Here is a 27,301-nt window from a genome sequence, read left to right as displayed (position 1 = left end):
ATATTGTATCAACTTTGTTGACATGCTATGAGTTTGTTGGTCGTTATTGAGTTTATACATATTATCAACTTATTAATAACGTGCTTCACGGTTTCATATCGAAATCATAAACAGGTATTTGGATCTTAAATCTTAATCTCAAAAAAAATAATGATATCGTTATGTTAAAAACATAAATTTTTATAAACTCCAGATTATGTCCGATTTATGATATATAATACACAATAGAGTAAAGAACTGTTCATTGATGTTACATGATACGATTGCTACCGACAAAACCTTTCCCATAAAGATGATAACAGATTACCAAAAAAAGGGCAGGCCATGAACATCAAACTAATATGCAAGAGAAGATAGATGGCTAGTCATTTTAGTCTATTAGGTAAAGAAAATTCATCAGATTTATGGGGTATATATCTTAAGCTGGAAAGTTACCAAATAGCCATGGAAACTATGATATCCATGGAGGAGCCATAGCAGTCTTTTTCAATGGAAAGTGAGTTAGTGCAACACGCATGGTATAAAAAAACATGGGTAAAGGAGAAGCCTCCTCCTCCTTCCCCATAGGAAGAAAAGGACCACAAGAAGGCATCCGAGTACCAAAAACCAAAGGGATATGCCAACCAACCTTCTTTCCCAAGTGTGACGGCAACTTTAATTCTTTTCTCAAGTACTGATATTTTGCACCAAATCAAATGTCTAAAAGTTCCTATTAGTGTAATTAAAGTGAAAAATTCTTGACACCCATTTGACGCAAAGAGAGAGATAACAAATATTTGTTTATTAGTATAGTAGAGTAAAAGGTAGGATTTTTTTTTTTTTTGGGTATGAGCAAAGAAAAGAGGACAAATATGCTTGGTTACTCTACTGACAAATCTTTTCTTTTCAAGTTTTTCTTTAAAAGGAAGTAAATAGGATGTTTTAATCTTATATCGAGTTTATATACACAAGCAGGTACACATCTTATTAAGTTAATCTTTTTAAAGAGAGAGTAATGATCTTGTAACAAAATCATATCAAAGTAATCCAAACTCTTATAAGAGATAGATAGGATAATCAATGGTGGCAAAAACATCATCGGATTGAGTAAAAGAAAATATCATGTCAAATATTTTTCACTTTTCAATAAAATAATAATAAAATAATGAACATAAATAACATTATCTTTTAAATAATTTTATTATTTATCTACCGAAAGCAATTGTTGAACTCCTAGATCAATGCAAAGTAAGACCAAGACTATTAGAATTAAAAAATTAAGTACATCTCAAGTTTCAATGAAGTACTCTCCTACATTATTTTTTTTCCTACCTATTTTATATTAATATATCTTTGACATTATCCAACCATTGTTTTCTTATGTTATCATTAATTCAATCATCATCTTATTTTTTTCTATTAATGTAGTTTTTAAGAATATAGAATTTTGCTATGTTATGGCTAATAATGTATACTATTGAAGAATAAACTACTTTTGTAGCTTAAGATTTAGGTCACCTAAGAAACCTACTTTTAGCCACACCAAACTCACATGCAATTCCCTCAAAATTCATTCACTATGTTGTGGGACAAGTTAAAACATTTCCCTAAATGTGGAAAAATCAAATATTGCGTTTTATGTTATATGAATGTCTCGATTATTTTACGAATTAATATAAAATATATTGACAGTACATTAAATATAAACTTTAAATTAATATCCGATCGTAAATTGGCGTAACTCGAGTGGTGAAATTATTTAAAATTTTTTTTATTTCAATTTAAATTTCTTAAGTGGACTTTTTCATGACCAAATCTATCAACATTGCACTGAGTGGACAATTTTAACCTCAATAATATAGTAATTTACAAATATGTAGCTGACATGACTAAGGGCAATATTGTCAAACCAAGACCCCTGCAAAATTCCGCCAGATCCCCCACTTTAAAAAATTTCAAATCCCAACGGTAATCACAGTCCAAAAAATCAAATTTTTACCAACAAAAAAGTAAGAAACTTTCATATTAAAAATCTAATTTTTTTTGGGAGGATTAAATTAAAGAATATTTTTTGATTGATTTCTGCTGAGTGTCCTTTGTTTGATCATCATCATCCTGATCTTCCTGCTAGTAATAGCAACGGTTGTGATTCACTATTGGTAGCTTTGAATGCAATCCATGGTCCCACTTTGCTAGACCCAAATTTACTATCTCCAACATCTCACAGCTTCCCTTTCTCTCTCTCTGTCCTTCAAAATGGGTTCAAAGAACCAGAACAAACCTCCATTTCAACACAACCCCTCTCCAACACCAACTTCCACAGCCACCCCAAGCCCTTTAAAAGTAAGTTTCTTTTCTTTTCTTTTTTTTTCTATTGAAATGTATTTGTCTGTCGTTGAAGTCTTGAAGGTTGTTTATTTTTTTTTATTCTTTCCCATTTTCTTGGTAAAGATTCAATTTTTATGTTCTTCTTGTTAATGGGTATCTTTTGTTTTTCAGTTTGGGCTTAAAGATTATTATAACCCAATTTTTGGGGGCTTTTAATTAATTTTTCAAGTAATTTGTTTACAGTGGATGGCTTTTTTTTTTTTGGGCCATTTTTTGGTAAAGATTCAATCTTCATGGTTTTTTTTTTTTTTGTTAATGAGTATCTTTTTTTTTTTCATTTTAATATTATTTTTAAGTCTAGTTTGTATCTAAAAATTGTTTTTTTCCCCATTTTCTGGATAGAGATTGAATCTATATGTTCTTTTTCTTAGTAAATACATTTTGCTTTTCGTTTTGGGGTTTAGATTGGCTTTTATTTTTCCAATTTTTGGGACGAAGTTTCAATTTTGTAGCTCAATTACTTCCTGCGGTTTTTGGATATTTTCCTTTTCTGGATGTAAAGTTTTAATCTGTATGCTATTGTTATTAATGGTTAAGTTTTGTTTTTCTACTATTCTTATGGAAAGAAAAAAATGGAAGCTGAACCTTTTTTTTTTCCCTTCCCATTTTTTGAGTGAAATATTTTTTATTGGATTTGTAGAAGAACTACATTGCTGATGAGGTGAGTGGAGAGAAGGGACAAAGGCTCGGATTTGACAAAATGGTTGGCACTGCAAATAATGGTAGGCTCCGGCTAGCTTTTTCACTTGTAAATGGCTCCCATGATCTTGGCCCCAATAGTGCGCCTGCGAGTAATGCAGGTTCAGAATGTGGTGGCATTGAGTTCACCAGAGAGGATGTGGAGGCATTAGTGAGTGAGAAAATGAAATACAAGAACAAATTTAACTATAAGGTTAGTGTGTTTCTGTTGTGTTTATAGTGGTTTAGTTGGAATTAGTTTCTGATTTTTGCTTTATTTTGTAATTCAGGAGAGATGTGAGAATATGATGGAGTATATAAAGAGGCTTAGGCTTTGCATTAAATGGTTCCAAGAACTTGAGGGAGAGTATGCATTTGAGCAAGAGAAATTAAGGAGTGCTTTGGAATTGACTGAGAGGAGATGCTCTGAAATGGGTATGAATCGTTCATTTATCTGTGGTTTAGATGTTTCATAATCGTATTGATCAATTTTCATTTGAGCTAAAATAATGTATTTCCTTGTAGAGGTGGCTCTAAAAAACAAGGATGAAGAATTGAATTTGATAATTTTGGAGCTTAGAAAGAGCTTGGCTTCCTTACAAGAGAAGCTTGCAAAAGAAGAATCAGAGAAGAAGGTAAGAATCGCGATATCTTTTTTTTTTATTCCAATATGTTTTAGTCAGAATTTTCATTGTTGTCTATTTCTGTTTGGAAAATAATTAGTTCTTTTGAATGTGACAATCAGGCTGCAGTGGATTCTCTTGCTAAAGAAAAAGAAGCTAGGATTAATACTGAAAGGTCACAAGCATCTCTTTCAGAAGAGCTTGATAAAGTTCGAGGCGAGCTTGATGGTGCTAATCAAAGGGTAAATATAAGAATGAAAATTTGATCTTCCTAAAGTTCTTTACGCTTTGGTTTTTCCTGTTGTTGCATCAATTTATAAGTTTACTTTTGTTAACTTGTACTTATGTGATTCTTGTACACTGCAGATAGCATCAATTAATGATATGTACAAGCTACTGCAAGAGTATAACTCAAGTTTACAGTTATATAACAGTAAACTCCAGACAGATCTTGATGCAGCTCATGAAACCATCAAGCGTGGAGAGAAGGAGAGATCAGCCATAGTGGAGAATCTTCATAATTTAAGGGGTCAGCATAAATCATTGCGAGATCAACTCACTTCATCAATAGTGAGTTTCCATGCTTGGGAAAGCCATCACTTGTTGCATAGTTTTATCATGTGCAGTAATCTAGCCTTTTTCTTATGGCATGCTAAGCACAATGCATGATTGTTAGTTGTCATAATTTATCTATAGTAGATTTGGCCTAGTGAATTTTCAAGCCAGCTGCTTCTCTTATCTACATTTTATTTCTGCTAACTTAGAAAAATTAAGATTTCATATCATAATTGAAAATTTTGTTTGGAGAACAGGTTTGATTTCTTTAAAGTTCTGAAATTTTGCAAAGTTTCATGGAAACGATATAAGGAGGTGATCTGCTTTTCTTGAAGTGAATAAAATATTAAGATGTAAATCATATGTTTGTAGAAGACTTAAAATTGATGATCAATTAGGTTACTCTAACTAATTAGAAGTGATATATGGGTTAAAAGAGGCTCAAGTGGTTAGTGGTGCCTTTTGTTCTAAATTCAATATTGTTGGCCATTCTCTCCTTTCTTTATTTTTAAATATTTCTATACTGGCTTAATTTCTTAAAAAAGTTTCATCAATTGGATTAGGCTTCACAAGATGAGACTATGAAGCAAAAAGATGCTTTGGTGAATGAAGTTGCATGTCTTAGAATGGAGTTACGGCAGATTAGAGATGACCGTGACCTCTATCAACAACAAGTGCAAACTCTAACTGCTGAAGTGTCTAAATACAAAGAGTTGGCAACCAACTCAAGCGAATTAGAGGTTAGGTTTTGCTTCTCATTTACTTTGCTTTGGCATTATATATGAACATATTCTGATATGTTATGTATCCTTTATAGGAAAAATGTTTGTCTCAAGGTAATCAGATACAAATATTGCATGATCAACTAGCAGTTGCAGAGAGGAAATTGCAGGTTATTTCATCTATCTTTTGAGAAAGCTAATTATATCATTCTAGTCAATTTATTTCCTATCATAATCTTGCTTCTTTCTGTATTTTAGATGTCTGATATGTCTGCACTTGAGACAAGATTTGAATTTGAAGGGCAAAAGAAACTTATAAACGAGTTACAAAATCGCTTAGAAGATGCAGAATTTAAACTTACAGAAGGAGAGAAGTTACGTAAGAAGTTGCATAACACTATATTGGTAATGTTCTGAACTATATCTTGTGTTAGCATTACCACAAATATATTTCCCTAACAGACTTATTTCTTGATTGTAGGAATTGAAAGGGAACATCCGTGTATTTTGTAGAGTGCGGCCTCAGTTGCCTGACGATTGTTCAAGTAACCAGGGGAAGGTTGTCTCTTATCCCACATCAATGGAATACCTTGGACGAGGCATTGACATGACACAAAATGGTAGCAATCCAATATATTTGAATTATAAAAATATATTATAGCGTGCTATATGATTTTATTACCTATCAAATCTTGTTTCCAAAGTTAAAGACTCATTCAATGTTTGTCTATTTATCAGGGCAGAAGCACTCTTTCACATTTGACAAGGTTTTTATGCCTGATGCATCACAAGAGGAAGTTTTTGTAGAAATATCGCAACTTGTCCAAAGTGCTCTTGATGGTTATAAGGTTAGCTTCTGTTTATATGTGAATGTTGCAAGGACTTTGTTAAATACAATAATGCACAGTAGTAGCATCATATATGCTTTACCAGACAATGGTTTTATCTTTTCACAGGTTTGCATTTTTGCTTATGGGCAAACAGGCTCGGGTAAAACCTACACCATGATGGGCAGACCAGGACAGCCAGAAGAAAAGGGATTGATACCTCGTTCATTGGAACAAATATTTCAAACTAGGCAAGCTCTTCAGCCTCAAGGCTGGAGATATGAAATGCAGGTGTGCAGTATTTCTTATTCCTCAGTTTTCTTTCTGTATTCCATTCTATTCATATGTTCTCTAGATAGTTATTAAACTTTTTCTTCAACAAATGTTCACAGGTCTCAATGTTAGAAATATACAATGAAACAATTCGTGATTTGTTATCAACAAATCGGGATGTGTCACGAATTGAAAATGGTGTGGCTGGAAAGCAGTATACAATCAAACATGATGCAAATGGAAACACACAAGTCTCAGATCTTACTATTGTGGATGTTCAAAGCAGTAGAGAGGTCTCATATCTTTTAGATCGGGCTGCACAAAGCAGGTAAACACTTTAGAATATGCATCATTTTGGCCTTCTCTATTAGATTAAGTAGCTATTTGACTGTGTTTTCTTTTCTTGAGTTTTATGTGTTGCCATTCAATATGCATGTTTGGGCTGTATTGACATGTATGTATCCAACCTCCACACTGTCTGCTAGTTATGTTGAAAATTTCACTGGAGAAATTTTCAAATTCTTTGTAAGAGAGATAAATCATGGACTGTTATCCTGAAGGTTATTTGAAAGAATTTTGAATGATGAAGTTTGTGCTTGTCTCATTCAGATCTGTTGGGAAGACCCAGATGAACGAACAGTCATCAAGAAGTCATTTTGTTTTCACAATGCGAATAACTGGAGTTAATGAGGTACAAGCACTTTTAATGCTATAATCTGTGCAAATATAATGCTACTCCACTCTCAATCTTTTCTTCCTCAATCCAACGCAATGCATTATAGTTTTGACCATGTATCTGTTCTCTACCAGAGCACTGAACAACAAGTACAAGGTGTCCTGAATCTAATTGATCTTGCTGGAAGTGAGCGTCTTTCCAAGAGTGGCTCAACAGGGGACCGGTTAAAAGAGACTCAGGTATTTTTTTAACGATACTTATTATTTAGTTTTGTTATAAACTGTTTCTTTTTTTTTTTTTTGACTTGTTCATTTTTTATCTTATTCAGGCCATCAATAAAAGTCTATCATCTTTAGCTGATGTTATATTCGCCTTGGCAAAGAAGGAGGATCATGTACCATTTAGGAATTCAAAGCTCACTTATCTTCTTCAGGTAAATGTATACACACAGAGTTACCATTCTCAATATAATTAAGGCATTACCAGTAGAAAATATGGAGTTACTATTATATCCTTTGATCTTTAGACTTTGCCTTAGAAAAACGTGGAGTTCATACCTCAACTGGTAATAAAACATACTGAAACGCCCTTTCAACTTAAATAAGATCTTCTTAGTCTTTCTGATGTGCAGCCGAATTCTTCATTTTAAGCTTTTACTAATTTCTTGCTGCCATTTATGTCAACATTTAGTGCATGTTTTATATCACAGCCTTATTGAAGTGTTAACTACAATGGCCCGTAAGTTAGAAAAATAACTTGTGCAGCAGATTGTCATCCTTCGCTCTGTACTCTTTTTGTTGACTATGTTATAGCTTTTTCCTTCTGGCAAAAATCTGCTAGGAAGAAAAAGAAAAACTATCCTTTGTTTGGAAGTATTAATTATATCCGTTTCTTGCCCACACCATATCTAATTTTCTTTTACCCCACGGTTAACCAGCCTTGTCTAGGGGGAGACTCAAAGACCCTGATGTTTGTAAATATCTCTCCTGAACCTTCCTCAGTGGGTGAGTCCCTCTGCTCACTGCGTTTCGCAGCCAGGGTTAATGCTTGTGAGATAGGGACTCCACGGCGACAACTCAACATGCGAACTTCAGATTCTCGCTTGAGCTATGGCTGACCTTTGATAAAGAAAATGTTTTTGTTTCTTTCCCCTTGTTTAGTTATCTGTATCTATGTTACTAGTATTAGTAGATTGAAAAATGAGAGTGATTCTAACATAAGCGGGTTGTAATCTGTATAGTAGTCATTGCACTTGTATCATTAGTAAGCAATCCCTTCACAGTTCTATATTTGTATTACTTGTGCTGAGCTGATATCTTCAACATTTTCCATTTATGGAATCAATGTAATGTTATTAAATCACGTTATTTATTTGTTCTTTCCTTCTATTTTGTTATGCCAAAGTTCACTCCTACCTTCAAAATGAAATGAAGACACCATTTTCCCTTTCTTCCCCTTTTTCGTATATGTTAATGTACTTGAGGACAAATGAGCTGCATGGTGCAAAGCATATAGATATTGCCAATATTGAAGAAAGCACATTCCACAGATTTAAGCCATTCGATCCATGACCTCTTGAAGAATAACTTTGGTGTCCTGATAACATGATTCTGTCTGCGGCAGGTTACGAGTCTTTGCAGCATCTTCGAGCTGTTAACAAAATGGAAAAACTTTGCAGTTCTTCATTTAGTAAAGATTGAAATCAATGGCAAAGGTTCATGTAAAAGATTGATTTACCTTCTCAAAACTGTCAAATAATCTGTTAGCCAAAGTAGTTAGAGGTTGCTTATCGTCAACTGGTGCTGCAGAGATGATATTGTCGAAATCATAGTACATAACAGTAGACTTAAGTCTCAAATACTTCTTAACATAACTCAGGGTGCCTGGTCCAATCAAATCTGCCATTGCAAGAAGATCAAATGCATATTTCTTCAGCCTATACATGCGGTTTTTGGTGTTGAGATTAGCCACATAAAGTCCTTTCTTTACAAAAGAACGAGTGCCCGTCTTCTCATTCGCAATATCTGTCACATTTCTTTTCATATCTTAGAACAAGATAGGAACATTTCATATTACAAGCAAATGAAACACCAGCAAGAAAGAAACCAAACACAGGAATTCACCAGGGAAAATGGAAGTTACTTTTATCAAGAAAATGATCATAAGAAAGCTTACTGTTTTCGACAGAAGGAACAGGTAGAAGATCAGTAATCCAGTAGCCATTATCTTCGGCGAGGGAGATACTGTTGCTAGAAGTTCCAACAAGAGCAATGGAGGCAAGGCTTAATGCCATTCTTCTGGTCATCTGCAATGGTTGTTCTCTCAAGTCTTCTGTATTCTTGCCAAGAAATCCAATTATTTTCGCTGTTTTCCTGCTTCTTTGAATGCTGGGAAGCTTTGGGATGGCTGGCAGGGTCTCAGTGATACCATTTAAGTTAGCTAAGTGAACCATTTTTGTATGAAGAACTGAGAATTCAGGAAGAGTTGCAGTGTCAAGTTTACTGATAAGACAGAGGTTCTTTGTGTTTCAGTTATATCCGTTCCTGCGAGCGTTGGAAACTACTGACCACCAGAAGCATATCCATACTAAGGATAGTATGGTCATTTTGAAAATATAGTCTGCCATTCCAACTTTTGACCTAGTCCATATCTTTAAACAAATTGTCAAATTGCAATTTAAGCCAAATTTCTTTAAACTTATTGTCACCTCTATCATCCACACTGCAAAACTGGTTTTTACCATCCTCTCTCCAAGGGGCAGAATTCACCCAAATCCATAGGTAAACAACAGAAAGCAGAATGTTTGCTGGCAGCAAAAGATTCAAGACACAGCATGTATTGCCCTGCCTGTTAGCACTACGGTTAAAGATCTACTAGTTGACAGCTAGAAGCCTAGGGCACTGCTTTGATTGCATGTGTATCTTGTGCCATTGGAGTGGAAAAGCAAAAAAAACAGACACTAGGCAGGATTTATGGGGAATTGTTGCTTCCTCTTAGCATTATTAAACTTGTACGAATCTGCACACAGGAATTGGTGATAAGGATAAATTTTTTTTGAACATTGATGTGGACCTGGGTTGATTGAAATGAGCAAAACATGTGGGTATAAGGCTACAAAAGCCTAGAACCTACCATAAAAACTTACCCAGAAAATTTTTTATTGGAATATTTTGCATATATGGTTTTATATAGCTAGACTAGGATGTTGTAGGCTAGACTCCAAGATTTGTAATTCCAATAAATAATGATGGAGGAGTTGAATTCTGCTACTACAAAGTTACATAAACTTCAACAGTATAAAGTATGAGAAATGTATTTGAAAAATGGGAAAATGCATGTAAAGCGATTCACCAAGCCAAAAACTTTGACTTGAATGGAAAAAGGCCTTCAGATCTATGGAAATTTCTTCCCCTGGTTTGGATTGATTGGAAACATAGGAAAGGTTTGAAACAATTAGACTCCACCTCATTTTGTTCCTTCTGCAGAAGAAAATTTTAAGACAAAATGAGACATCTTTGTAGAAAAGCCAATAGAAAATGAAAATATCTAGTGATTAGACTTGGATAAAGCTAATCCCCTTCCAGGTATGCAAGAATGAGTAGCTACCCAAAAGTGGGCCGTTCATTGATCCATCAGATTCCCATCATGCAACAAAACAAATTATAAAGAATTACACAAGAGGAAAGACAAAAGCAGCAAAGCTAACATGCCCCTAATCCCAGTATTGCACTGACAACCTTATAATCCAAATCCCTCTATAAATTCCCAACATATTCCCCAGAGAGAAGTGGAAGTAAGGTAGAGATGGATAAGCAAACTCAGGTGGTGAAGTCTAGAGTTGTCAAAGTAGACTCAGAAGAGTCTTGGGATTTTTACATCACACAGGCTAATAATCAAGGCTGCCCTGTAAGTCTTTCTTCCTCTCCCCACCCTTTAAACCTTTGTTTGCATGGCTTACTGTTTGTGACATTATTCGAAATTCAAAACCTGCACTCTTTCCATTTCTCTGTAATATTGCAGGTTATGGTACATTTCACAGCTGCTTGGTGCGTGCCTTCTGTGGCCATGAATCCTTTCTTTGAAGAACTGGCCTTGAGCTACCAAGATATTCTGTTTCTTTTAGTGGATGTGGATGATGTGCAGGTACTCTGCTTTCTAAAGTAATTTTTGTCAAATTTATGAATGATGCATATTAACCATATAACATAACAAGAGATATGCAGTTATTAAATACGGTTAATTAGGTTTTAAATCTTCATACTATCTCATTAAAAGTTTAGTAAAAAAGATAACAAGTTCATCACATCTCTTGATCTGCTCATCAGTTAGCAGGTGATCTTGTTAAATCTGATGTTCAACAATCATAGGATATGACCACGGTGATTAGTCAATTCCGGTTTTGTTTTACAATCCAATCAGAAAATAATTGATTCACATGATTCTTGACTCTAAATTGTTTATCATATTCTCTTTGAATCTATATGGTCATGGCCCTTGAAAATGAACATTTTGGCATGTTCTCACATGCAAACTTACATAAACACTTTACATATATATTATTCATATAGATTAAAATTATGGGTCTTCTTTTTTATTTTAGAAATTATATTTGTTTTGGATCAATAACATGTACATATTTTTTGTGAAATAATTTGGAATTAAATAGGGAGTAGCAATGAAGATGGAGATCAAGGCCATGCCAACTTTCTTGTTGATGAGTCAAGGAAGTCAGGTTGACAAGCTTGTGGGTGCAAATCCTGATGAGATTAGGAAAAGGGTTAATGGTTTTGCTCACCAAATTCGATCCAGTAAAGCTGCATAAACATTAATTTGGTGATCATATGCCTTAAGACAATATTGTAGAACAAGGTTTTTAGGGTTTAATCCCTTTTAATTTCTCTTTAATTACGTGTTTACACCTTTAACTTGTGTGTTTTTTATGGATAAAACCGTAAACCCATTAAAGTAGACAATACTTTGTAAGTTATGTGGATTCTGACATTTAGTTGAAAGGGACTCGATATATTTTAAAATAATAATAAAAAAACTTAATAATCATATTCATTGCATTTACATTATTATCCTAACTTATTGTATATGAATTAAATATTTGTAAATAGAATTGAAAGCAAAAGGTAGTAAAAAGTTATTAATTTATTAATAGAATGATCGTCTCAATCTTATAAGTATTATTTTATAAGAAACACGAAATTCAAATTCGATAAAAATAAATTTATATTTTAAACATAGTCAATGTACAGTACTTATACAACATCACTCCATCACATAGTAACATTTCATAAATATGTAAAAATAAAAATTCAAAAATCTTTTAAAATAAATAATTTTAAAATTTTGAATATTTATTTTTAAAAATTTTAAAATTATTTATTAACGAGATGATAACATTTGATTCACCCACTAATATGTTAACAGTACATAGACCTATGATTCGAACATTAATTTATAATGATTGCTGACAGCTAAATGTGCACTATAAACCAATGATTGTGAGATTAGTAGCTAACATTGCATTTAGTGAGATCATGCAGCAACTTCCTATTAATTAAATTCAAGAATAACCCACAAACTTTTGTTTATATTACCTACTTAATTACTATGGTACTTATATAATTTATTAAATAAAAGAGTTACAAAAAGTTTATCATTATGTTATTTAATTTATTATATTAAAGAGTAACAAAAATTTATATCGCATGATCTGAAACGATATATATTTAATATATAATAAAATGTATTTTATATTAATTAAAATTAAAATTATTAGAGTTTTTTTACAGGGTTTTTATTTTTTTACTAAATTTTTTTAATTCTAAAAATAAATTAAATATATATATATAATATTTAATTATATTAATTTTACATGAAAAAAACGAGCTGCTTTCGAATATTTATTAGACGTAGAATTTAATGAAAGAAATTCAAATTTTGGTCCAAGTTTCCAACTGGGTTTTTTGAAGCCCAAAAGGCCCAAAAGAGGGTCTAAGTGTAAGGCCCACCACCTGCCATCAAATCCCAACGTTTTCCTCACAGATTCCTCAGCCCCCAAATCCCCCTCCCCCACTCCCTCTTTTATGTTTTCCCGAGAAAATTGAAGGAAGGACCTATCTTTAATTTTCTCTCTTCCCAAACAGAACCTTACCCCCCTCCCCAACCCTTTTCCAAAGCCGGAGAATCAAACAAAATCCTTTGAGCTTTCCGGCGAGGATCGAAGTCAGCGGAGAAATGGTGTCACCTGAAAACTCTAATTATTGGTCTCACTTCGATTATGCAAACTTGATCGATGATATCCCTGACGGTCCTTATTCCAGTTTTTCTTGGCCCGCGCAGCCAACCAACGCCCCATCTAATGTTGTCAGGTATCCCCCAAAAAATCTCTTATCTCTCTCTCTCTCTCTCGCTGACTAATTTTGAATTAGGGTTTTGAATAATGTTTATTTAATAGATTGGCTTTGTTTTGAGATTATTTTAGTCATTTTAGGTGGGCGGTTTTGTTTTATCTGATAAGGGTTTCTCGGAATTTGTCATAAAGTTTTGATTTTGCACCGATTTTTCATTGAAAAGTTAGGATATTTTTGCGTATATATGGGAAGTAGATTTGGGGTTTTTTTTTTTGAGTAAATTATGTGAAGTAGTTGGTTCTTTATCTTAAAATTGTTGAATGGAATAAGGGTTTTTTTTTTAGAGTGGTGTGATTAAAAATGGTTATTAATTTATGTTTTCTTCAAATCGATAAAGTTCATCTATTGTTCATCTTAATTTTAGGTTGTTAATTATTGAACTATAGAAGGAGATCCTATGTTTCAAGCAACCTGTTAAGTTGGTGCATTTGGTTAGATTATGGTGTTTGTATGTATGCCATGTAACTTGACAATGTTGTGCGTGAGTGTGTGAGTGCTTGAGTGGTCATATGTTTATGCTGATTTGCCATTCATGCTCTCATGTATCATACGTTCTACCACATGTTTGTTTTCAGAGCATTTTGTGTTTTAAACCTGTAACACATTTTCATGAATTGGATTTTGTGGTCATACTTTTCATAGAAGTCCTTAAAACGAAAGCAACGTTATTGGAAAGTGGGATTTGAAACAAAGCTTCATGTGGAAGCATGTATTAGAAACATCTTTTTTCATTCGTTAGAGACAAATATTTGGTGCAAACTAGAGCTGGTGAGGATGCAGTTGGGTGTTCATTTGGAGTGTGTCTCCATGCAATTATAGTTGTCCATGAGAACTTGATTAGGCATTCATTATTACAGACTATAGGATTTCACTGTGTGCTTCTTGAGTGTTTTAGTGTTGATAGGTATGGATATATAATACAGATCCATGGGAGGGTAGGAGCAAGTCTGGATTAACCATTGGCTTATGTTTTTATACTCAGATATCTTGTTTCTTTTTTTTGTCCTGTCTCATATTTTCTTTATTGTGTCGTATGATCTGTTCCTAGCGTGGAAAATGATGGCTCATTTGGGGATTTGGATGGCCTTAAGGAATCTGGTTCAAAGAAAAGGTACTGTTCTGTTTTTCATGCTTGATGACGTAGGTTTTTGCCACTTATTTCTCATGTGTGTTTAGAAAGTTTTTAAGAACTGATTTAATGGTTAGATACTTTGGTGGGTTTAGAACATTTTTATTAATGGAATCTCTTATCGCTTGTTTCTTTTTGTGTTGCAGGGTTAGATCTGAATCATGCAATCCATCAAGCTCCAAAGCATGTAGGGAGAAGTTGCGTAGGGATAGGCTAAATGACAAGTAACCCCATCTCTCTTCTCTTGCCTTTCCTTTGAGTTGTCTCTGTTTCTTTGTTAAGCATGAATGTTCAACAGTTGGTGTAAATAACAGGTTTATGGAACTGGGTTCTATTTTAGAACCTGGAAGGCCTCCCAAAACAGACAAGGCTGCCATTTTGATTGATGCTGTCCGAATGGTGACCCAGTTACGAGGTGAAGCCCAGAAATTGAAGGATTCAAATTCAAGTCTCCAGGAAAAGATTAAAGAGTTGAAGGTGAGGCTGACTTGGGAATCTTTTTTTGGTAAAAAAATTGTCAGAATCTTTAGAATGCAATTTTCTATCTGCAAACTGCTGATATCTTGACAATGATTGAAGAAACATCAGGTATATCCATGCATTAGATTAACTATATTTTCTCTTTTTTAGTCTGAAAAGAATGAGCTTCGTGACGAAAAGCAGAGGCTGAAGGCAGAGAAGGAAAGGCTGGAGCAGCAACTCAAAACCATGAATGCACAACCTAGCTTCATGCCTCCTGGACCTGCAATCCCTGCTGCATTTGCTGCTGCCCAAGGTCAAGCTCCTGGGAACAAGTTGGTCCCTTTCATTGGTTATCCTGGAGTTGCAATGTGGCAATTCATGCCACCTGCAGCAGTGGATACCTCACAGGATCATGTTCTCCGCCCTCCAGTTGCCTAAGCTGGCAACCTACAATGATTTGGGTTTGCATTTTGACCCAAACAAGTGTATTTGTTATGTCATTGTTCTGGGCTGTTTTAGATTTCACTGAAGTTTGCTAACTGGATTTGTTGGGTGACTGTCATTGTATTCCGATGATTGGATGCTGGTAATCACATGTAAATTTAATAAGTTCATTGGGCGGCCTATGTTTCTCTGTTCTATAACCCTCTGGTTATATGTATGAGGCATTCGTATCGGCCTCAGCTTTACCAGAAAAGAGAGAATTTGGAACCAAAGAGTGAAGCTATTGAGCTCTGAGTGGGGTACGGAGGAACCATTAGCCGAAGGGTCTACCTATTTGAAACTTACATAGGTAACTTATTTAATGATCTACCTGGTTGTGTTAACAACAAAATCTTGAATTGTAGTCCTTGTTTGTGTAGTAACTTGTTTTCCTTGCTTAATTAGATGGGAAATGGGTTATGGTCTAACTGGTAAATCAGAATAGTTCGGAATATACGGTAACAAGAAAATAAATTAAGTTTGAGTCTGAAAATTGGACTAAAAGACAATACTAATGTCTAAATCAATATGACTTCTAAGAAAATTATTTTTTGGATTTTTTCATTTGGTAAGGCTGCTAAAAGCCAATGATTCCTTATCTTTTAGACCATCTTGGAACTACCTCTCTTCTCAAACCACCAGCTCTCTACTCAGTTTTAAAACCAACTAAAATGGCGTCCAAGTTTCTCAGGCTTCATCTTCAAACCTCCAAAAACCCGACTCCATTCCCTACCCAGCACCACAACCACCATTCTCATCTTGCTTTCATCAACTCAAATGCCTCCCACAGGTACAAGATCCCCTCTCTATCAATTCAGTCCTCCCTCTCCTCTTCCACACCTCCCTCCTCCAAAGAAGAAGCCATCCTCCAAGCCAAAACATGTCTTTCCACCTGCTTAGAGAAGCCTCTCAACAATCCCAAGCTAGCAGGCAAGCTCAAGAAGCTAAAACAACCCAGGTTCCTAGTTGAAATCCCACTCATTGATGACTCACCATCATCTCTTTCTCAACTAGCTCTTGATATCTTTAAAGATATGTCCATCAGAAGGAAAGGTTCTCTGGTTCAGTTTTTAGTGTTTTGGCCTAATGTAAGCTTAAAAGAAGCTGGAATCCAAGCATTTGAATCATGTCCATTGAGCCATATTGAACATATTGACTTGGCTACAGTTAACAGAAATAACAGAATTTTGAGTTCTGCTGATGTAGCAGTTTTTCTGGCTCCAGAGCCTTCGCAGCTTGCTGTTATAAAAACAATAGCTGACAGTTTGTACCCAAAGCCGATGGTGATTTTCAACCCCAAATGGAGTTTTGAGGAAGAGAGTGGCTTTGGTGATTTGAAAGGGTTTGTAGGATCTTTTGAAGTGATTTATTCATTCATGGGCTTAGAGGTTAGGGGTGTTGTGAGTAAAAGGAAAGGAATGGTTTTCAAGTGTGTTAGGGATGGTGTTTTGAGTGGAGAGCAATGGGCAGTTCTTGTTGAAGAAGATGGTGCAATGAAGGTAGTTTCAAGGTTCAAGTCGCGGCCAGGGATTGAGGAAGTTGAGAATGTGTTGTATAATTTGATGGCTATCAATTCACCTATTACAAAATCTGCCAAGTTCTTGAGGGACTTGGTGTCTAATGTTACTGGAAAAAAGTAAGTGTAGTTGGATTTCCAAGTTTGATCTATCATGATCTTTGCCCTCATGGTTTGAGGAGTTTTAGAGCTATCTGTTGAATTTTTATCAATGCAATTGACCGCTAGTTGTATTGAACCTTGTGCTTCTCTGAATTTGACTTTCATGCTACTTTTCTACAGTCATTGATATTGATATTCTGTGTATTCTGGCATAAGAATGTTCCTATGCCAGCAACTCCCTCTCTAGATAAGGAGGATTGGTATAAAGTAATTAACAAAAAATGGAAAATGAGAAGTTTAAAAACAAGTTCATTTCAGTGGTTTGGTGGACTAAGCTACTGCAACAATGGGATCAAAAAGGATAGGGAAGATCGACAAATAAACTTCTTGGTGCCTTATAGCAATGGAAAACATTGCACATGTCCTATGTTGTCTGTTGTTTTTCCTTTGTCATTTTTTGAGCGAAGAAAAAAAGATATTGTCAAATGGACATATCAAGCAGTTGCAACATACTTTGCAGCTCAAAAAGTCAGCAACCTACCATACTTGTTGGTGTTGATGGTTGAATGCTTGAATTCTGATGTTATAGCCCACCAGCCATATCTGTGACCATCATTTCCTTTTGGGGAACATTGGATTAGTATAAACAAATAAGTACTGCAGATTTGCTTGTTCAGTTGATATTGTATTAAATTACAGGTTTTGCAGTTGCCCTGTCTAATTCCTGAGAGAATGGCACAATCTTAATTATTTTCTTAATTTCTTGCTTAGTTGACTAATCATCATGGCGAAGATGGGTTATGGCATATTTCTGCATCCTAAACTGTTACTTACCATGGTATATTTGCAAGCTTTAATCTGTTGTTCTTCATTAAATCTCATGAATCAGAGATTTTTGCATCTTCTAGACATTTTTGGTGCGCTACAACAATAAATACTAGTGTGTTCCAATCTTGAAGATGCTTTTATCTCAATACAAAAAGTATAAGGAAAAAAAAATTAAAAAAAAAAAGGAAAGAGAAATCATCAGTAGGGACGAGTGAGTGATGGATTTCACAACCAGGGAAGAAGAGTTCCGAAAAAATCAGAAGCGTGATGCTGTTATGATTTCAGAATCTGTATTGAAGGCCTTGAATTTGTAAAGAACTCTCTCTCTCCTCTTTTTGTTTCTCATATACAAACATGTATTTTATCATCATTGTGGTCACTATACTCTCTCAAAATCCTTGTTAAGATGCCCTAATATGACAGCCCTTGATGAATTTATCCGAGAAATCGATATACTTAGCCCACAAAGGTCGAAGTTGAGGGAAGGCTATGTCTAGCCAAGGCTTTGCTCTGCCATTAAAATGGATGACCCCAGCGGTCTCAGCATCAAGTAAAGTTGTATTATCTTGGTATCCCAGTCCCAACATGTGCCAAAATGGGTCGATGACATGAACATGACCATGGAATGCAATTAGACCAGGGGGTAAAGTACCCAGTTGCCACAAACTGAGGTCTGTTTTCAAGTTCTGCAGGGGTAATTGAATTAGTCAGAACAACAAAATAAGATTATCTATTATCAATATTTTCAATGTAAATTGCAGTGCACACTCAGTTAAAGGTTAGAATCTGGAGATGGGATTACCTGTTCAAGCCAGTGATAGTATGTAAGGCTAATGTTGGTCTTCCTCCAAGCCTCAAGATCAAAAATATTCATGCCATATGCCCATGCACATTCATTAGGATCAAAATTCTTTGCAATCATAGGATGCGAGAAGTTGAGATAGCTCTTGAATCGCTTTGACATGACAAACTTATCTTCACCCCTACATGTCTCCACTGCTCCATTAACTTTTCCATTCATGTCAATGTCCCATAGAGGTGAAAGATCAGTTTGTATCACAATGTCATCATCTAGGAAGACTACCTTGTTGAGGCTGGGAAACAACTGCATGCAAAGAAAATTCAGTTAAGAAATAGCCACTAGTACTTGAATATTTCTTCTCTTCCCCTTAAGAAACAAAATGTTACCTCTGGTAAATGTATCCGAATGTGATTCATCAAGGAGTTGTACTTAGGGCTGAGTGCTTGTAGTTTGGCTGCGATAACTTGAGGCTTCTCGGTATTATTTGCTACAATTGCTGATGATCCCCCTCTGAACTGTGACCTTACTCTTTGATCTTTTTCCATTGCTTCCAAAACGGGCACCTTCCCTTTTGAAAGCCAATCAAACTGATGCAATGCCTTAACCTCAATTATAGCAGTCGATAAAGGGTGCAATGAAAACCAGGCCTGCATGGGGGAGTGGGTTTTCCTATCTGTTATTATGTGTAGAACAAATTTTTCAGGGCGTAATGCGTTTTTTACAAGGGATGTTGCAACAACTGAGGCTGCAAGCACATTATCTGAGGCAAGTACAAAGTGGAAGTAAGAGTTATCGACAAGGGCAGGGACGAGTTCTGCTGAGGGGAGCTGGAGGCGAGCAGCTGCGTTCGTGGAGTGCTCATTGGCTAGCTTTAGTGCCAAGCAATGCAGCTGTTTCGGAATGCTGCTTGATGCTACATGGCGGTACAAATATTCTTGGATTTTGGCCGTTCTGGTCCTTTGTTCAAGTAGAACTACCTGGAAAAAAATTGTCATAACCTTCATCAAGTCCAATACATTCTTGGCTAACTGCAATCTAAATATAAGGGCAGAAAAAACAGAAATCAAGTGATACCATTTCTCTTAGTCTTAGAGCAAAGGCTTTTGCATCTGATCTGCTTTCTTTCATTTCAGCCATAAACTCTTTTAATGTCTGAGGAACATCAGTTTTTCCTTGTACTTCATCTTTGCTTACTGGTTCATTTAGTACTTGGTATATCACTTCTGGGACCTTCAATAAACCACAAGCAATTCCAATTAGTTAAAAGAACTGATATTCTAAGCAATTTGTTAAACTAGAATGAGATTAGGAATTTACATTTGACTCAATCCTTCTTCCCAAGATCCTGGGTCCTATTCTTTTTCCCAGGCAACCTATCATAAAGCCAAAAACAAAGAATAATTAATTAAAAAAAGCCCAAATTAGTATTTATTTTTTCTTGCTAGGGGATCCTGTGGGAAGAACAAGAGCACTGTTAATCAACCGACCATATAGGAAAAACAAGAATTTCTTATTTAATTACTGTAATAATACTTTTCACATGCTAATAGTGATTTGAGCTTTTATTGAAGAGTAATGAACAGAGAAATTCTGGGTTCACAGTTATCACATGGTATTCCCAATGGTAAATGAGCATTGGCAGATAAATCACAAAGGCATCCTAGATGAATCTGATAGGCAAATGAAGGGTACATTTGTAAATGCAGATATAATAACTTAATTAATTTGTCACACGTGTTATTGACTATGATTACCCATCTGAATCTCTCATTATTCTTTATTATATGATACCAAACTAATCAAATTTCTTAAATGATCAACAAATAAAATCTATGGATATAAGTTTACTGCCAGAATCAGCTTTTTCAAGGCACAACAGATAATTAATTTCTATATATCTATAGAAGTAGAGTTTTTATGTAATAATTATATGACATTATCCTATATGCTTTGATTTTTGTTTTTTGGTTTATGTTTTATCTGACAGCAGACATTGGCATTTGATCATTGCTTTGTTATTCACTGTCAAATCTTGTAAAAAACATTTACATTCTTCCTTGAACTCTAAGTTCAATGCTGCTAATTAAAACAAGAGAACAATGTTAATCTGATGTGCTTTTGAAGAGAAACAAAAGGAAACTTACCTATAGTGGAACACTTGGTTTCTCCATCAATGCTGTCAACAGTTGACAATACAAAGACAAACCGGAGAAGGAATGTGAAGAAGAGAAGTGAGTAGAAGAGCATTCGGTATGAAACCCGTCTTGAACCAACCTTGACTTTGATGAACTCTCTAACTCCTTTGCCTGGAAGTACTGTCACATGCCTCAAACTCGGTGAGATGTGAAGCTGCATTGTTCTTGTCCTAGACAGAAGAAAGAGAAACAGCAGTCAAAGCAAGCAAGCAGAACCCAACACACAGCCCTCCAGGATGATACCCCAGGAATTCTTCTTCTGCTTCTCTGTACAGCTATTGGTAATTCATTTGGAAGAAGAACTGAGAAGTCCCCGAGTAAGGAAATTCTGTAAAAGGAAGGATTTGAGATGGGGTTTAAATTGTAGCTGTCAGTTACCTAACCTTGCTTAGCCTTCAGGCTAAACATGTCAAGTCCCCTGCAAGGTTATATTTATTTTTAGAACAAGTGAGGGAAGGGTTGTTAAGGAGACAAAGACATGAGACTTAGAAACAGGCTATGTTTGTTTTTTTGTTGAGTTTGGAGGTTTTGCCTTGGGTTTGAAGTAGGGAAGTTGAGAGATCATCAGAAACAGAAACTTCGGACAAAAAAAAAAAAAGAGAAAAAAAATGGGAAAATATTGTTTGGTGTCACTTAGCTTTGCCACCACATGAAGGTTTAGTTCTTGTAGGCATAGGAAAGAAAAAGAGAAGAGGGTTCGGACTTTGACGGTACAGGGTTTCTAAATGGAAAATGACTTTCTCTTTCTGTAATCTCTCATGGTGGGGTTGAAACCACTTCGGTTGTTGGAGTGAAAACACAGGAAACATCTAACCATTCATTGGAGAAAACGTTAAGCATGAAGATTTTCTTACTATTATATTATATACATACACACACAAGCACACAGAGTTATTGAATCAAATAAAAATAATACGATGACGAATCTCATGATTTACACTTGAAAATTTATATCGAAACTTATTCTTAACAGGAAGAATGAGAAGTCGAAAATGATAGAAAATTTTGTATACTGATAATAGTCAAAACTATACATCTTCCTTCATTTTCTATAACATATTATGTATATGTCATAGAAAAAGAGGATTAAGGTTCGAATTCAAAACCCGTAATCGAAATCTCATTTTATGTATACTAGAACCATTTGATTTTGAGTTCGAAAGAGATAACATTAATTACATATTATAATGAATTAAACCTAAAAAATCTGACATGATATAATTGATTTCAAGCTAGGGTTCTTTCTTATCTGTTTCCTGTAGGAAAATTATGTTTAACAACACTTCCATACACACATGAAAGCTATAACATCAGCTTCAATATTAAAAGGGAAGAAAGAAAGCTAGAGAGCATCAGCCTGGTCAAAAGGAATCAATTTACCTTGTAAAACAATCATACAAAATAAATGATATATTCTCTTTCATGGAAAATACTTACTTTCCCAGCTGATATACCACCTAATTGTGTAGATATATATATATATATAACAGTGCAATTTTCATTTCATGTATTGAATTCTACTCTATGCTCTTACAAAAAATAAAATAAATAAATTATAGTTTAAGTAAAGAGGCAAAAAAAAACCATAGAATTCTGACATGAATACCACGTGTAACTAATATAATAATCATTAATTATTAAAAAAAAATCATATTTTAAATTTGAGTTTTGATACTAGGAGAAATTAATTGGGCCAAGCTAAGTGTAGACCAAAAGGAATCCCAGATTATGGTGGGCTGATCCAAATAAACATCAACATTGCTATTTCTTTTGAGAAATTAGAATCATGGAATAATTTATTTTTCAAGATAAAACCTGATGGTACCTGCAATCTTGGGTACGTTGTCTCATATTATCATATTATGGAACCAACAAGTGTATTAAAAGAAAGAGAATTTTACCATCAAGACATAACAAAATCAATAATCACATCTCTTTTCAATGATAAAAAGATTTCAATTTTAAAATACGAGTTTTACAAATTACATTAAAAGAAAATATCAATAAATATAGATAAATTTGTAAGGCCTAATGACACCATATTTGTCTTTTCTTTAACAGCTTGATTAGCAACTCTTGGGTGACAAAGGTCAATAATCAAGATACAACAATATATGGGGAATGGAGCAAGAAGATTTTGCATTGCTTGTGCAGTACTAGGAATCATCAAAATAAAGAAGAAATGGAAAAAACAGATATTGACAATGAGGCATGTTATGGATTCCTTGTGTTGTACACTGTATTTGTTAACCCCATGTGTTCTTGGATTACATGATGCATAAATGGCAGCATATAGCTTTGTGCATGTTCTACTTCTTCTATGCTAGGGGTGATGAGTTTCTCAAGGATTTGCATGGATTTCTAAGGTGGGAAGTAAAAGATGACCACCAAAATAAAGCCAAAATTTTGGACTATTTCACAGGTGATGACAAAATGTATTCGACTCTTGTTCTTGGTTCTTCCTATGAGCTTGTCTGTTTTGTCGACATCAAAGGCTATAAATGCTCTTCAAGCTCAACCTTTCAACTCTCTAGCCATGGATACCTTGGGTGCAGTCATTGTTGAAACTGGTAGATGTTTTGCCAGCTTTATCTTTTCAAGCATTGCCACCCTTGCAAAACTCCACTATAACACCAAAAGCCTGCAGAATGAAATAGAGAAACTTGATGCACGAAAGAATGGAATCGAAGAGGATGTCAGATTAGCTGAAACAGAAGGGAAATGTCCAGCTGCATAAGTCAAAGGATGGCCTATCAAGGTTGAGGAGATTGAAGGAGAAGTACAGCCGATGCTAGAAAAGGCTGATAGGATTGCTGTCCAAGGATGCAGTTCAAGCTGCAACATTCTTCCCCGGTACCAGCTCAGCAGACGTATGGCAAAGAAGCGTCTTGAGGTGAAGCATCTGATTGATACATGCAATTTTGATACTGTTGTTACTCAGAAGAAGTCTCCTGTAAGAGCAGTTGAGAAACAACAAGGACCATCTCTTGCTGGTCAGAGAGAAGCAGTAGAGATGATAGAAAGACTACTGAAATTCCTAAAGGGGGGTGAAAATAAGAGGATAGCTGTCTGGGGCATGGGAGGAGTGGGGTAAACTACGTTGATCAGAAACCTGAACAACAAGCTTGAGTCATCCTCCTTGATGGAAGAACTAGATATTGTCATCTGGGTCACAGTATCAAAGGACTTGGATTCGGAAAAGGTTCAATCTCAAATAGCCAAGAGATTGAACTTAGAATTGGATGGGAACAATACCATAGAGGAAAGGGCTAAGAGACTGCTTCAAAGATTGATGAAGAAAAAGTTCCTCCTGATGATGTTTGGGAGCGAATTGATTTGGACATTGGGGGTGTTCCACAGGATGATGACCAAGCCAACTGCAAGATTTTCTTGACAACTCGATCCCTCGATGTGTGCAGGGCAATGATGACCAATGAAGAGAACAAGTTGGACGTTCTAAACAAAGCAGCATCTTGGAATTTGTTTGCGCAGAATGCAGGAGATGTGGTAGAAGTACCAGGCATTAATCCACTAGCCAGGGCAGTTGCAAGAGAATGCAGTGGTTTGCCATTAGCACTCGAGACAGTTGAGATGTCAACTAGGAATAGAAGAAAAATTGAGTTGTGGAAGCATGCACTTCACCATTTGCAGCGTTCAGCCCCTCATGTCAAATGCATTGAGGATGAAGTCTATCTGCCTTTGATGTTGAGATATAACTCATTGCCAAGTAAGATTCTGCAGTCATGCTTTTTGTTTTGTTCTTTATATCCAGAAACTATATGATCAGAACAAATGAATTGATTCAATGCTGGATAGCTGATAGATTAATCAATGGACACCAGACTCTAGAAGAATGTTTCAATGATGGGATAGCTTTGGTTGAAAATCTGAAGGATTCTTGGTTATTAGAACAGGGTGAATGGGCTGGAACTGTAAGATTGCATGATATGGTGAGGGATGTAGCCATATGGATATCAAAGAAAAGAAGATTTTCTTGTGAATCCAGTACTACGTCACATGTAACAAAACAAGGGTCAGAGGAATCATGCAGAAGGAAGTCATTTATGAACATCACAAAGTTGCCAAAGCAATTGTCAGGTTTCTCTGAGATAACTGTGTTATTCCTCCTAGGTAATCCTATTAACAAAATCCATGATCATTTTTTTGGAGAACTTAGAAAGCTTAGAGTCCTTAATTTGAGCCAATCTCTCCTAGCGTCTCTGCCACCTTTTATTAGTCAGCTACATTGCCTTCGTGCTCTTCTTCTAAGAGACTGTTGTTATCTAGAGATGCTACACCCACTTGGAGCTCTTTATAAACTAGAGGTGATTGATCTCTCTGGCACTTGACTGAGAGAACTACCAAATGGAATGAGTAAGCTACATAATCTGAGAGAACTAAATTTGTCCCGCACACACCACCTAGAAACCTTTGAGTCTGGTACAATTTCAGGATTTCATAGCCTGGAGTCATTGGACTTGTCTTTCAGTGCATATAAGTGGGATGCCAGATGTAATATAGAAGATGAGAGAGCAGCGTTCGATGAGATACTCACCCTGGAGAAGCTATCAATTGTTAAAATAAGACTAGACAAGGTTGATTCTCTTGTCCTGGATGCTTCTTGGTTGAGGAGACTGAGAGAGTTCAACATACAAATTAGGCCAACAAGTCGTTATTCAAACTATCTGCCCACTGAACATAATGAAAAGAGGGTCATTCTCAGAGGAGTTGACCTCATGGGAAGAGGGCTCAAAGGGTTGTTGTGCTCTGCAACTGCCTTGGATCTGGTTATATGTGGAGGCATGAGTGCATTATCTGAACTGGACATCAACAATAGTTTGTCTGGCCTGAAAAGCTTAAAGTCACTCACTATATCAAAGTGTGATTGCATCACTAGTTTGATAAGTGGAGAGAACATTGTAGGGAGCATCTTACCAAAGTTGGAGCATGTAAGCCTCAGTCGCTTAGAAAATTTAGCAGCAAATTTGGGAGGCATGGTCCCTAGAAGAGGATGTCTTAAGATGGTTAAAAACTACAGAGGTGGTGGACTGTAAAAACCTGAAGACCCCCATATCCTTTGCTTTACTTCAACAGGTTAAAACCTTGAAGAGATCAAGGTGAGAATTAGCAGCAGAATGAAACGTATCATTTCAGGAGAAGTGTCCACCGAAATGATCTCAAAGCTAAGAGTCATAAAACTGAGAGATTTGACCATGTTAACGACTATTTGTTCAAGGGTACCTGCTTGCCCTCTTTGGAGAAAATTGAAGTGAGAAACTGTCCCATGCTAACAAAGCTTCCTTTTGCGACAAGCAATGCAGTAACTCTTAGAGGAATAAAAGGGGATTTGCAGTGGTGGAATAATCTTGTATGGGATGACGTTCAGATCAGATTCAGTCTTCAGCAACGATTCCAACCATTTACAGCCTCTCCAATGCTGAAACTAGAAGATAGATGGGTAAGAAAAATTCCTCATTCTACGTATCTAGATAGCTATTTTCGGTCTGTTGAATAAGAGCATTGCATAAGATAGTAAAATATCCAATTGACTAATACAGTTTACTGCACTCATGTATCTATTTCAAGTGTATCTTACCCTTTTTTCTGGTTGATTTTCCTTGTTCTTAGGCCTAGTAGCTCGGAAAAGGTGGTTGAGAAATGGTGCTCAACAAAAATCTTTGGTACACAGTAGGTCAGGTTGATTCCTGCAGTTGTTTGGATTAGAGGTGTTAGATTCAGCTTTGGGTTATTACAACTTGTTTTGATGGTTGAAAAATTAATGCTGTGAAATGAAATGTAAGAAAACCCTTTTCCCCTTTTCTGGTAGTTCTGTTAGTTTGTGGTGCAGCAGGTTCAGAAAGAGAACAATATGTAAATAAGTGTATATAGCAAGGCCTTGAACAAAAGGCTGCCTATCCCACTTTGTTGCAGTTCATTTCAGAATGTGTATATTTCCCAACAATGTAATTACAGTGCTAGTTTTTCAAACAAGAAGCCTTTTTCTTGGAAAAATGTCAATGGCATTTCTGTTTATAGAACTATCGACGCCATAGCAACCTAGGCATAACTCTTAGCCATCTTTTTCTTCTTTAACAGATGAGAAATTGGGATTGAAAACTCAAGACCTCCTTTTGGAAGGTAGAGTTTGGCTATGATCAGGCTCAAAATTTGTTAATTACAGTCAGCTTTGGAAGCAAAGGTTGCACAAAAATGATGAAAGTACTATAGCTGTTGGTCCTTGCCTATATTGAGGATGACATAACTCATGCCAAAGACAGTTATTGAAAATTGAAGAGATTTGATCTCAACATATATCTATGCATGCAATTGTTGCCATCAATACAGAAAATCTTTGCAAGTATATCAGAAACATACAGAAAATTTGTAGAAATGGTTTGATGATCTGAAGCAATTTACAAATGCATAAAGTTTTTCTATCATGGTGGTTGTATATAGGAAGATGGCAGATAGTGTTGGAAAAGAGGGTAAACTATTTCTATGACATGCTTAAAGCCTTAAAGATCTATGTCCTAGCCTATCATATCTTGTACAATTTTCTTGCACTGCATGCAACGAATTCCAATTAGAAAGTAGAATAAAGCTATGTGAATTATAGAAGATAGTATATTATTTAAATCTTG

General features: G+C 35.5%; 7 protein-coding genes across 8 annotated transcripts; 5 read left to right on the top strand and 2 right to left on the bottom strand.

The window, feature by feature from the left end:
* Positions 1–2,163: 2,163 nt before the first annotated feature.
* Positions 2,164–8,083, top strand: ATK3 (kinesin 3). 2 transcript variants are annotated; one of them, XM_007021028.3, is made up of 17 exons: positions 2,164–2,322; positions 3,008–3,259; positions 3,336–3,480; positions 3,571–3,680; positions 3,791–3,910; positions 4,035–4,238; positions 4,787–4,963; positions 5,041–5,115; positions 5,204–5,350; positions 5,427–5,565; positions 5,684–5,793; positions 5,902–6,063; positions 6,165–6,373; positions 6,655–6,736; positions 6,856–6,960; positions 7,050–7,154; positions 7,659–8,083. In XM_007021028.3, the coding sequence occupies exons 1-17, from the start codon at positions 2,236–2,238 to the stop codon at positions 7,836–7,838; spliced, it is 2,409 nt and encodes an 802-aa protein (XP_007021090.3). In that variant the 5' UTR covers positions 2,164–2,235; the 3' UTR covers positions 7,839–8,083. The 2 variants fall into 2 exon arrangements, with proteins under 2 accessions (XP_007021090.3, XP_088664383.1); XM_088808257.1 differs by lacking the exon at positions 2,164–2,322 and adding an exon at positions 2,369–2,388.
* A 61-nt stretch (positions 8,084–8,144) lies between these two features.
* On the bottom strand, positions 8,145–9,250 carry PNSL3 (PsbQ-like 1). Its single transcript, XM_007021027.3, has 3 exons — positions 8,897–9,250; positions 8,459–8,745; positions 8,145–8,371 (listed from the first exon to the last, which is right to left on the bottom strand). Exons 1-3 carry the CDS (start codon positions 9,171–9,173, stop codon positions 8,273–8,275), a joined length of 663 nt encoding a protein of 220 aa, XP_007021089.3. The 5' UTR covers positions 9,174–9,250; the 3' UTR covers positions 8,145–8,272.
* A 1,153-nt stretch (positions 9,251–10,403) lies between these two features.
* On the top strand, positions 10,404–11,646 carry LOC18593689 (thioredoxin-like protein CXXS1). The gene is made up of 3 exons (XM_007021026.3): positions 10,404–10,627; positions 10,742–10,864; positions 11,388–11,646. Exons 1-3 carry the CDS (start codon positions 10,526–10,528, stop codon positions 11,541–11,543), a joined length of 381 nt encoding a protein of 126 aa, XP_007021088.2. The 5' UTR covers positions 10,404–10,525; the 3' UTR covers positions 11,544–11,646.
* Positions 11,647–12,767: 1,121 nt separating this feature from the next.
* Positions 12,768–15,360, top strand: ILR3 (basic helix-loop-helix (bHLH) DNA-binding superfamily protein). The gene is made up of 5 exons (XM_007021025.3): positions 12,768–13,101; positions 14,192–14,254; positions 14,419–14,496; positions 14,587–14,749; positions 14,903–15,360. The coding sequence occupies exons 1-5, from the start codon at positions 12,968–12,970 to the stop codon at positions 15,170–15,172; spliced, it is 708 nt and encodes a 235-aa protein (XP_007021087.3). The 5' UTR covers positions 12,768–12,967; the 3' UTR covers positions 15,173–15,360.
* Positions 15,361–15,855: 495 nt separating this feature from the next.
* Positions 15,856–17,124, top strand: LOC18593687 (plant/protein (DUF1995)). Its single transcript, XM_007021024.3, has one exon. It carries the CDS (start codon positions 15,889–15,891, stop codon positions 16,855–16,857), a length of 969 nt encoding a protein of 322 aa, XP_007021086.3. The 5' UTR covers positions 15,856–15,888; the 3' UTR covers positions 16,858–17,124.
* A 784-nt stretch (positions 17,125–17,908) lies between these two features.
* Positions 17,909–21,046, bottom strand: GAUT12 (galacturonosyltransferase 12). The gene is made up of 6 exons (XM_018124465.2): positions 20,610–21,046; positions 19,783–19,838; positions 19,540–19,695; positions 18,852–19,442; positions 18,466–18,768; positions 17,909–18,349 (listed from the first exon to the last, which is right to left on the bottom strand). Exons 1-6 carry the CDS (start codon positions 20,818–20,820, stop codon positions 18,065–18,067), a joined length of 1,602 nt encoding a protein of 533 aa, XP_017979954.2. The 5' UTR covers positions 20,821–21,046; the 3' UTR covers positions 17,909–18,064.
* A 2,402-nt stretch (positions 21,047–23,448) lies between these two features.
* Positions 23,449–25,714, top strand: LOC18593685 (disease resistance protein At4g27190-like). Its single transcript, XM_088808251.1, is given in 3 exon segments — positions 23,449–23,968; positions 23,971–24,432; positions 24,435–25,714. Coding segments are annotated over 3 exon segments (2,262 nt in total).
* The last annotated feature ends 1,587 nt before the right edge of the window (positions 25,715–27,301 follow it).

This window comes from Theobroma cacao, chromosome 7, assembly GCF_053813885.1.
Source record: "Theobroma cacao isolate CCN51 chromosome 7, ASM5381388v1, whole genome shotgun sequence".
Classification (NCBI taxonomy): domain Eukaryota; kingdom Viridiplantae; phylum Streptophyta; class Magnoliopsida; order Malvales; family Malvaceae; genus Theobroma; species Theobroma cacao.
The sequence above is the reverse complement of the archived record's forward strand: the minus strand, read 5'-3'. Positions and strand labels throughout refer to the sequence as shown.